At 46.2% G+C, this 11,478-nt stretch overlaps 1 protein-coding gene across 1 annotated transcript; it reads left to right on the top strand.

Moving 5' to 3' along the window:
• The first annotated feature begins 4,116 nt into the window (after positions 1-4,116).
• On the top strand, positions 4,117-4,434 carry LOC138861999 (keratin, type II cytoskeletal I-like). The gene has a single exon (XM_070122499.1). The coding sequence runs from the start codon at positions 4,117-4,119 to the stop codon at positions 4,432-4,434; it is 318 nt and encodes a 105-aa protein (XP_069978600.1).
• The last annotated feature ends 7,044 nt before the right edge of the window (positions 4,435-11,478 follow it).

The raw sequence follows: 11,478 nt of genomic DNA, 5'->3' as shown, positions 1-11,478 counted from the left end.
CCGAGGATATTTACTCCGCAAAGGGGGGCGAGGGGGTGGGGGGGGGAGGGGTCTGGGGGTCGTGGGGATGATTAGATGGGTTGGGTTTTAGGAGGATCGGAACCTCCTCGGATCCGTTCCATAGGTGAGTCAACGCGCCCTTGGTGAGGGGGCCGTGACGCGTCGGGTCCTGTCAGGAAACTACCTTTTCTGTTCTTCTCTTTCTTCTTCTGCTTCTACTTTTACTTCTTCTTCTGATTCTACTTTTACTTCTTCTTCTTCTGCTTCTACTTCTTCTTTTTCTTGTTCTTCTCCTTCTTTTTCTTCTGTTTCTTCTTCTTTTTTATTTTTTTCTTCTTCTGCTTCTTCTTCTTTTTCTGCATATTCTTTTTCTTTTTCCTTTTCTTCGCTTATCCTTCCCCCTCTACTTCTTATTCTTATTCTTTTTCTTTTTTCTTCTCCTCCTCCTTCTCTTCCTTTTGCAATAGCTTCGCCCCTTTCCCAGAGGTGGACGCGCCACAATCTGCTTCTTATAGATATCTATCATTATACGGCCGGATACCCTTCTCGGCGCCTTCCCACTCTCCTCTCTCCAGTGCTGATAGACCTCGGTATCCGGTCGCCATTGCTGAGAGGGAGGGAAGGAGAGGAGAAATAGGTACCTTCATCGTTTCGTGTGAGGAAAGGCGTTCGTTTTCGGAATATTCGGCCATTTCGTGGATTCAGAGGAGGCACCTCTTGTTCTTGTTGCTTGTCCTCAGATTTGTCAGTTGTGTGGCCTCTAATGTTTTATTTATTTATTTATGAATCTATTATTAATTATTATTATCATTAATTATTATTATTATTATTTATTATTATTATTAATTATTATTATTATTAATTATTATTATTATTACTATTATCTATTATTAATATCTATTATCATTATTATAATTTATTTGTTTGTTTGTTTGTTTTGTTTTGTTTTTTTGCGTGAATATTGTCGTCTATTGATTTCTTGACCTACATTGGCGACACATGACCTGCCCTATTTAGGTGGTCTTTCCAAAGGAAAACAGCTGGTAAATAAAATAAAATAAATCAGCATTCGGATAAGTAGCGTCGAACATTTTATCCTAATTATGGTGTTTTATGCATAGTTACAAACAATATATTTTTATGCAGGGACCTTCGTAAGGATTTTTACTGTCTGGCTGCGTGGATGGCTGTTCCTCCCTCTCTTCTCTCTTCGTTTAAGCAGCAAATACTTAAGCAGGAAAAGGCGCTGGTCGATCACATCAGCGTCCTTCGTTCGTTGTAATTTTGCCCAAGGTGTTTTTACTACGTATATATGTATATATATATATATATATATATATATATATATATATATATATATATATATATAGAGAGAGAGAGAGAGAGAGAGAGAGAGAGAGAGAGAGAGAGAGAGAGAGAGAGAGGGAGAGGCAGAGAGACAAAAAGAGAGAGAGAGAGAGAGAGAGAGAGAGAGAGAGAGAGAGAGAGAGAGAGAGAGAGAGAGAGAAAAAGAGAGAGAGAGAGAGAGAGAGAGAGAGAGAGAGAGAGAGGAAAAAAAAGAGAAAGAGAGAGAGAGGAAGAAAAAAAAGAGAAATAGAAAGAGAAAGAAAAGGAGAAAGAGAAAGAGAAAAAGAAAGAGAAAGAAAGAAAGAGAAAGAGAGAGAGAGAGAGAGAGAGAGAGAGATCCGGCAAGGGCGACGGCGGCCGAGCACCCGAAGGCCCCTCCCTCGAGTCCTCCAGCAGAACCGCTGTCTTTGGGAACCGCTGCTTCGACCTGCTGTTGCGGAAGCCTTTTGTCACCTGTCCCTGTGGCTTCATATTCTCACGCGGGCGCTTTGTGGGGGCGTGGCTGGGTTAAATACGAGAGACTATGATTTATTCTCTTCGTTTATTAAGATTATGAGAGTGTATGGATCGGTGTAGGAGTACAATAGATGAGTTGATCTTGATGAGTGGATTAATTAGTATATTAGGGAGAGTGATAAGCTTGATAAAGATCGATAAAGAGAGCAGTAATATTATGAACAGGTTTGAAATGTTAATACTTATGGTTACGTTTATGAATTACTCGCAACTGATAGATAAATCGGTATAGAATTAAGTCGATAGATGAAAATAGATAAAACTAATTTACAGAAAAAAAATGTTATCGATAAATTTATGAATACTGATTAATCAATTCTTTCTTTCTTTCTTTTTTTCTTTATTTATTGATATTCATTATCATCTACCGAGCAATTTATTGATAAATCTAATCGTTTGGATAGCAACAGTTCTTTCTGTGGTGTATCGGCATTAGTATATACCGCTAAAATTGATATATAAAACGAAGATGCTGGTTCTCTGCCGGCTATAATAATATCAATGCAACTGCCATTACATAGAAGGCAATAACAAGGATAATCAGATACATGTACATCATTTAAAAAGATTACTTGCATTTTGCTGTCTTGTGTGGTACAGCTTACGTAAATAGGAATGAGGAAGAGGTAGACATACATCACGTTTTCTCTTTTTTTTCCGCATTTCATATGTTTTTATGATATTAATTGGCTATATTTTCTCCCCTCCCTGCCCACTCTATAACGAAAATCATGATCATGGTCGTTCTTGTCTCCCTTTTCTTCTTCTTCTTCTCTCTCGCTCTCTTTCTCTCTTTCTTTTTTCTCTCTCTTCCTCTTTCTTTCTTTCTCTCTCTCTCTCTCTTTCTTTCTTTCTTTTTTATCTCTTTCCCTTTCTCTCTCTCTCTCTCTCTCTCTCTCTCTCTCTCTCTCTCTCTCTCTCTCTCTCTCTCTCTCTCTCTCTCTCTCTCTCTCTCTCTCTCTCTCTCTCCCTCTCTCTCTCTCTCTCTCTCTCTCTCTCTCTCTCTCTCTCTCTATCTATCCTCTCTCTCTGTCTCTCTCTCTCTCTCTCTCTCTCTCTCTCTCTCTGTCTCTCTCTCTCTCTCTTCTCTCTCTCTCTCTCTCTCTATCGTCTGTATCCTCCTTCTCTATTTCATATTCCCTCGCTTCCCTACTTCTCCGTTTTCTCTCCCTCTCTCTCTTTGCATCTTCCATTCCTTCCTTTCCTCCAATCACTCTTCTTCCCCTTATTCTTCGCAAATCCTTCCTGTCCATTACCTCCTTTTCTCTGCTGCTTCCTCCACCAAATCATCAACGTCTCTCCTTCTTCCCTTCCTTTCCTATCTGTTCCTCAGTCATTCCTTCTTGTTTTCCTTCCCTTCATATCCATTTCCTTCCACGTCACTCCTCCTATCCTCCTTTTACTTTCTTTTCTCTTCTTTTCCTCCTCCTCCTTCATCGCTTTCTCAGTCTCTCCTCTTTCTCCCCCTCTTATTATTTTCTTTCACCTTCTTTTCCTCTTTCTTCTCTTTTTAATCATCGCAAACGCTACATCTTCTTCTTCTTCTCCCTCCTCCTCCTCTACGTCCCCATCCTCCTCCTCCCCATCTCTTCACCTCCTCCTCTATCACCTCTTCCTCTCTCATCTCTTCTCCTCCTAGTCCCCTTTCTCCTACTCATCCTCCTCTATCCGCTTTCCCCTTAGTTCCCCTCATCTCTTTCCTCCTTTCCCTTTCCCCCGGTCCGCCCTCCTACCACCCCACCTCCTCCTCTCTCTCCCCTTCCACTTCCCCCTTCCCTCCTCATCCTCTTTCTCTCCCATCTCTTCTCTATCCCCTCCCCATCACCTGACCCCCACACCTCATACCCCCTCTCCTCCCTACCACCCTACCTCCCTCCCCCACCCCTCCTACCCACCCTCCCACCACCCTCCTAATAATTCCCCTCCCACCTTTCCTCCTCTCTCCCCCTTCCACACCCTCCCTCTCCCCTCTTTCCCCCTCCCATCCCCCTCCCTCCTCCCCCTCCTACCACTCCTACCACCCCTCCCACCACCCTCTTCCACCACCCTTCCATCCCCCACCCCTCCAACCACCTCTCCCCCTTACTTCTCCCATCTTCCACCCCCTCCCCCCCCCGTTCGAAAGCCGAGACGCTCCGAAATCCCATTAGCAAATCTTTAATGCAACACGGCCATCAAAGTCTGTCTTTAATTAACCTTCCTTAGGGCAATCTTCCGTCATCTCGATCGCGGGGCTTCTTCCACTCGGCGCCGATGGGAATGGGAATGGGAATGCAGGTCGGAATGGGAATGGGAATGGGAATGGGAATGGGAATGGAGGATGGAATGGGAATGCAGGTCGGAATGGGAATCAGAATGGGAATGGGAATGGGAATGCAGGTCGGAATGGGAATGGGAATGAAGGTGGGAATGGGAATCAGAATGGGAATGGGAATGAAAGTGGGAATGGGAGTGAAATTGGGAATGGAGGTTGAAATGGGAATGGGAATCAGAATGGGAATGGGAATGAAGGTGGGAATGGGAATCGGAATGGGAATGGAGGTTGAAATGGGATTAGGAATGAAGGTGTGAATGGGAATGGAGGTTGGAATGGGAATGGAAATGAAGGTGGGAATGGGAATGAAGGTCGGAATGGGAATCAGAATGGGAATGGGAATCAGAATGGGAATGGAGGTTGAAATGGGATTGGGAATGAAGGTGTGAATGGGAATGGAGGTTGGAATGGGAATGGAAATGAAGGTGGGAATGGGAATGAAGGTCGGAATGGGAATCAGAATGGGAATGGGAATCAGAATGGGAATGGAGGTTGAAATGGGATTGGGAATGAAGGTGTGAATGGGAATGGAGGTTGGAATGAGAATGGGAAGGAAGGCGGGAATGCGTGGTCGGAATTTAGGAGTGGAAGTGGAAATTGGAATGAGGTGGGGAACGGGGTTTAAGGAAGTGGGAATGACGGTTGGGAATGGGAATAAGGATAGTGGGAATGGGGTGTTGGCGGGAGGAAGGGAACAGGGACGGATTTTGAGAATGGGAATTAGAGAGGTGATGCAAATGGGAATTTTGAGAATAGGAATGGTAGCCGAGAAATAGGAACTGGAAATTGTCTAATATAGGAAATAGTGTTTGGAATCTGGAATGAAAAGAGTTTGGAATCGGGAATAGGAAGCGCCTGGAATTAGGAATGGCGGGGAGGATCGGGAATAGAGAACGAGAGTGTGAAAAGAGAAACGGCAAAGGTAAAAAGAGAATTGGGAATGCGCAATAAGGTCGGGAATCAGGAATCGTCAGTGGGAATCGAAAATGCATAGGCAATGACATTCGTAATGACAATGAAAATAAAATGTCGAGTGTTGATGCTAATTTTAATGTTAATGTCAATTCTGGTGTTAATTTTAATGTTATGTTAATGTTAGTACTAAGGCTAATGTTAGTTTTAATGTCAGAGTCAGTGATATCGACTAATTTCAACAAAACATATATTTTCTCTTTTTCTCTATTTTTTTTTCTCTCTCTCTCTTTTGTTTGCCTTTTTTTTGTTTTTCGTTTTGCATTTTCGTTTATACTTTCTTCCTTTCTTTATTTTCTATTTTCTCTTTCATAATTCTTTTCTTTTTTTCTCCGTTTCTTCTCCTTCTTTTCTTTTTCTTTTTTACTATTTTCTCTCTTTCTTTCTTTTTTTTTATTTTTTCTATTTCTCTCTTTCTTTCTTTTTTTTTTGAGTGTTTTTCGTTTTGCATCTTCGTTTATATTTTTTTCTTCATTCATCTCTGTCATTCTATTCTCTCCGTTTCTTCATTTTTTTACTTACACTATCTTTTTATATTTTAGTTTTTATTCGTTTGTCTATCTTGTCTTTCTATTCATGTCTATTCTTCCAGGATGTTTGAATATCTTTTTTTTCGCTGTACATATTAACACTTTTATATTTTCTTCTTTCCTTTATTCATATTTACTATTTCCTCTTATTCCTCCGTTTTTCTTCTTATTTCTTATTAAAGAGGAATCACGTGACCAGGAAATCAGCAACAAAAGAGTCAAATTCATCATCAAAATGAATATCTATATCTCTATCAAAGCCATTATTTAACGCCAAATTCAATCGAAAATTCAGTGTCAAAATAAAATGTCAAAGTCGATGCTAAAAGTGTCAAAATTCAAAATCAAAATTCAAAATCAAAATTCAGGAGGGAGGGAGGGAGGGAAGGAGGGAGGGATGGAGAGAAGGAGGGTGAGAGGTGAATGGGTAGAGGAGGGAAGGAAGGGGATGGGTTAGAGCTAATAGTTGAGGAAAGGAGGGAGGGAAGGAGGGAGGGATGGAGAGAAGGAGGGTGAGAGGTGAATGGGTAGAGGAGGGAAGGAAGGGGATGGGGTTAGGAGCGAAGGAAGGAGGAAAGGAGGGAGGGAAGGAGGAAAGGAGGGTGGGGAATAGGTTAGGAGGGAGGAGGGGGTGGGGTGAGAAAGTAGGGAAGGAGGGAGGGAGGATGGAGGTGGGGTGAAAGGAAAGGGAAATGGGTTAGGAGGGAGGGAGGGAGGGAGGAGGGGCATGGGTTGAGAAGGGAGGGAGGGAGAGAGGGGAACGGGAAGGGGAGGGAAGTATGGAAGGGAAAGGGAGAAGAGACGGGAAGGATTGAGAGGAGGGAGGAAGGAGAGAAGGGTGAGGAGAGAGGAGAGAGAGAGGAGAGAGGGTTGGAAGGTACAACGTGAACGTGGGAGGGGGGGGGGGAGTGGGGGGGGGAGGGGAACGAGGTAAGAACAGCACATATCAACACACACACATACCAGCAGACATACATACAAACAGACACATAGGCATGCTCACCGCACACATACCAAAAGAAAGAAACACACCAAAACACACACACACCATCACATACTGTACAGACACACACACACACACACACACACATCACACACACACACACACACACACACACACATGGGCACGCACGCACACACACACACACACACACACACACATCACATACTGTACACACACACACACACACACACACACACACACACACAAATCGCCGTCCCCTTTCATCTTTTCAACACCAACCACTTTTTTACTCTTTGTTCCCCTTTGGTATTTTTTGGAGGAACATCCCTTGCCCCTTCCTCTTCCAAGCCCCCCCCCCCATCATCCCCTTTCTCCCTTTCTTTTCCTTTCTTATACTCTCCTTTCAACTTCTTTCTTCCCTTTTCCTTGTTTCTGGTCTTTTCTTCTTCTCACACCTTGTATCTCCTCTCCGTTTCCTTCTCTCTTCCCTCTCCTCTTTCCTCCTTCTATCTTCTGCTCTGTCCCATTCTCTCTATTCTCCTTCCTCTCTCTCTTCTCCCTCCCCCTCTTCCAATTCCTTCTTATCCGCTCTCTGTCCTCTCCTCTTCCCTCTCCCATTTCTCTCATTCCCCTCTCTCCTTCTCTCTTCTCTCCTCCTTCTCCCCTCCTCTCCCTCCCCCCCCCTCCCTCTTCCCTTCCTTCCTTCCTCCCAAGGTCTCTGTCTTTTCCTTTTTCCTCTACTCCCTCTCCCTTCTCCTCCCTTTCTTCTGTCTGCTTCTCTCTCCTCTACCCTCTCTCTCGCACTTCTCATCTGTCCCTCGCCATCACCGCTCCCTCCTCCATCTTTCTCGTCTGTCTTCCCCATCTTTTCTCTTCCTTTTCGCCTGTCTCCATCTCCCTTTCTTACTATTCTCTCCTCCTATCCCCTTCCTGCCTTCCCCAACCCCTCCTTCTTTATTCCCAAAGCAACGGCAAAATTCTCCTCTCCTCTTCTCTCCCTCTCTTTCACTCCCTGCCCCCCTCCCCTCCTCCCGAATCCCCTCCCTTCATTCCAACCCCACGAAATCTTCCTTTCCCTTCCCCAAGCACTGTTGGAATTCCTCCCTCCCTCTCTCCTCTCTCTCTCCCCCTCCTCTCTCCCTCCCTCCCTCCCTCTCTCTCTCTCTCTCTCTCTCTCTCTCTCTCTCTCTCTCTCTCTCTCTCTCTCTCTGTATATATATATATATATATACATATCTATCTATCTCTCTATCTGTCTATATATCTATTTCTCTATCCATTTATCTCTCTCTCTCTATCTATCTATCTATCTATTTCTCTCTCTCTCTCTCTCTCTCTCTCTCTCTCTCTCTCTCTCTCTCTCTCTCTCTCTCTTATACTTTTTACTCCTTCCTCTCTCTTCATCTCTTCCTTATCCCTCTATACCCTCCCTCTCCTCTCCACCCTCCTCCTCTCTCTCTCTCTCTCTCTCTCTCTCTCTCTCTCCTCTCTCCTCCCTCCCCTTCTCTCTCTCTCTCTTTATACTTTTTCTGAGGCTACTTCCACTCCCTCATTCATCCTCCTCTTTCCTTATCCTTCTCATACCCTCCTCCTCTCCTCTCCACCTCTTCCCTCCCTCCTCTCTCTACCTTGAGCTCTCGAGCGAGCGCGAGCCTCCACTCCCTCCTTCCCTCTCCTTCCTCCCCCCCCACCTCCCCCCCCCTTCCTCCTCCCTTCCCCCTCCCCCTCCATCTTGAGCCTCCGAGCGCGAGCCTGCCAACAGCCTCGAGTAGTTCCTTGAGGCGCTCATCCTCTTCTCGTCTCGCAAATTGGACTTGGATGCTATTTAAACCCTCGGCATTAAGGAGAGATTTCCTGGACGACTTTTGAGGGGGTGGTGGGGTGGGGGGGTGGGGTGGGGGGATGGGGGTGGAGGGGTGGGGGGTGGAGGGTGAAGCTGGTGGAGGATGGGGGGTGGAGGGCGGAGGGTGGGGTGAGTGGGGTGGAGGATGGGGTGAGTAAGGGGTGGAGGGCTGATCTGGTCTCTCTCTCTCTCTCTCTGGTCTCTCTTATCATCTTTTTCCTCTTCCTTGATCTTCATTCATCCCTTTCCGATGTTATTCCCTTTCATACCCTCCCTCTCCTCTACCCCCTCCCTTATCTCTGTCTTTTCTTCATCACCTTTCCCTCCTTCTCCCTTGCTAGATTCCTTCCCTCCCTTCCCTCCTCTCCTCCCCGCCCCCTCCTCTCTCTCTCTCTCTCTCTCTCTCTCTCTCTCTCTCTCTCTCTCTCTCTCTCTCTCTCTCTCTCTCTCTCTCTCTCTCTCCTCCTTCCCTCCTCCTTCCTCCCTCCTTCCTCTTCCTCCTTCCTCTTCCTTCCCCTTCCCTTCCTTCCCTCCTTCCCTCCTCCTCCTCCACCTTGAGCCTCCGAGCGCGAGCCTCCAGCAGCCTCGAGTAGTTCCTTGAGGCGCTCATCCTCTTCGTCTCGCAAATTGGACCGATGTTATTTTAAAACCCTCGGTATTTGCGAGAGATTTCGGACGACTTTTTGAAGGGGTGGTGGGGGGTGGGGGGGTGGTGGATGGGTGGTGGAGTGGGGGTGGTGGGGTGGAGGGTGGGGGTGGAGGGTGGAGGGTGGGGTGGGGGGAGTGGGGTGGAAGGTGGTGGAGGGTGGGGTGGGGTAAAAGGGTGGAGGGTGGGGGGTGTGGGGGGATGGGGGGGGGGGAGTAAGGGGTAGAGGGGTGGGCTGATCTGTCTCTCCTCTTCTATTTTGAGGGGGTGGTGGGGTGGTGGAAGGGGGGTGTGAGGGGGTGGGGGTGGGGGTGAGGGGGATGCGGGGGGTGGGGTGGAGGATGGAGGGTGTAGGATGGGGGGAGGCGGGGTAGAAGGGTGGCCTGATCTGGTCTTCCTTCTATCTTCGGCCTCTTGATCATTCGTCTTCCTCTTCTTGATCTTATTCTTGTTATTATTATTTTTTTCTTTTTCCTTTTCTTTTTCTTTTCGTCTTTGTCTTTTTCTTCATCACCACTTTCTCCTTCTCTCTTGCTATTTCTCCTTTTTCTTTTCTTCCCTTCTTCTTCCTCCTCTTCCTCCTTTTCTCCGCTTCACTTTTTCCTCTTCGTTCTCTCCCGCGAATTATCTCCTTGCCTGTCTATCTCCTCCTTTCGTTCTCGTCTCCTTTCTCCCTCAACCAAACAGACAGACAAAAATAGAAAAACGAGAAATGCAGATAAAGATAGTCAAACAAAATAAATAGATATATAATAGATTGGTGAAATATTAATAAAAAACGGTAGATAAAATGAACAAATAAATACAGTAGATAGATCAATCAAATAAAGAAATACAATAGATACGTAAATTGAAAGATTGGATATATGATTGATGAAATTTATTGATATGTTGGCTATGGAGAAAGGAAATATTTGGATAAAAGGGATAGATGAAAATTACTAGAAAATAAGGAAGTAAGATATGCATAGTAAAATATATACGTATACGAAATATGATAACAAATAAAATTTCAAAATATTCAAGAACTGTGGGTGAAATAGATTGTGAATTAAATCAAATTAAATCATATGAAATTGGGAAATTAAGTGAATTGAATCAAATTGAATTATGTTAAATTCAAGAATTGTGAAGGAGGTCGAAAATACATGAAATAAAAGATAGTTAAGCGACTGTGAAAAAAAAACTGATAACGAAAAATAGAAATCATAAAATGATGTAGATGATGAATTACGTATACAAGAAATAAAATGACAAAATCACCAACTCTCTCTCTCTCTCTCTCTCTCTCTCTCTCTCTCTCTCTCTCTCTCTCTCTCTCTCTCTCTCTCTCTCTCTCCCTCGCTCTCTCTCTCTCTCTCACTCCCACCTCTCTCTCACTCTCTATCTATCTATCTCCCTATCTCCCTCCTCCCTCCTCCCACTCTCCCAAGAGGAAAAATAAGATAGTAAAATCAATAAAAGAGGAAAAAAAAATAATCTTCCCAATTGCCGTACATTGTCTTCCTCCTCTCCCCCACCCCCATCCCAACCCCCCACCCCCCACGCCCTCCCTTCCACCAATTGCCACAGTGTCTTCCTCCTCTCTCTCTCCACCACCCCACGCCCCCACACCCTCCCACCCCCACCCCCCACCCCCCCACGCCCCCACCCCCACCCCCCACGCCCCCTCCCTCCCACCGTCTTCCTCCTCTCTTTCTCCCTCCCACCCCACGCCCCCACACACACCTCCCACACCCCACCACCCCCACGACCCTCCTTCCCAATTGCCACAGTGTCTTCCTCCTCTCTCTCTCCTCCACCCCCACGCCCACATCCCCCAACCCCCACCACCCCCTCCCTTCCCAATTGCCACAGTGTCTCTCCTTCTCTCTCCCCCCCACCTCACCCTCTACACACACCCCACACCCCCACGCCCCTCCCTTTCCCAATTGCCACACTGTTCTCCCTCCTCCTCTCTCTCTCTCGCCTCCACCCCCCCCCAACCTCACCCCACACCCCACACCCCCTAATGCCCCTCCCTTCCCAATTGCCACAGTGTCTTCCTCCTCTCTCTCTCCCCCAACCCCCACGCCCCCACACACCCCACGCCCCCACACCCTCCCACCCCACCCCCCACCACCCTCCCATTCTACGCTCCGCTTCCGCTTCCTCACCGACGGACGTAACTATCTGGAAACCTCAAGAGAAATTTCCTTTTCCTTCCCTGACTTCCTCCAGGAGACGAGGTGCATCCTTAACCCCCTCTCCCCTTTCCTCTCCTCCCCCTTCCCCCTTCCCCATCCCCCGCCCCTCTCTTTATACTCCCCTGAAATTTCCTGCTCTATTTCCATACTTTTTTTTCTT

This window comes from Penaeus vannamei, chromosome 6 (assembly GCF_042767895.1).
Source record: "Penaeus vannamei isolate JL-2024 chromosome 6, ASM4276789v1, whole genome shotgun sequence".
NCBI classification, from domain to species: domain Eukaryota; kingdom Metazoa; phylum Arthropoda; class Malacostraca; order Decapoda; family Penaeidae; genus Penaeus; species Penaeus vannamei.
This window is presented reverse-complemented; position numbering and strand designations above follow the sequence as displayed.

Coding starts and splice junctions, on each gene's coding strand:
- LOC138861999 (XM_070122499.1), top strand. CDS start 4,117: ATGGGAATGGGAATGGGAATGCAGGTCGGAATGGGAATGGGAATGGGA.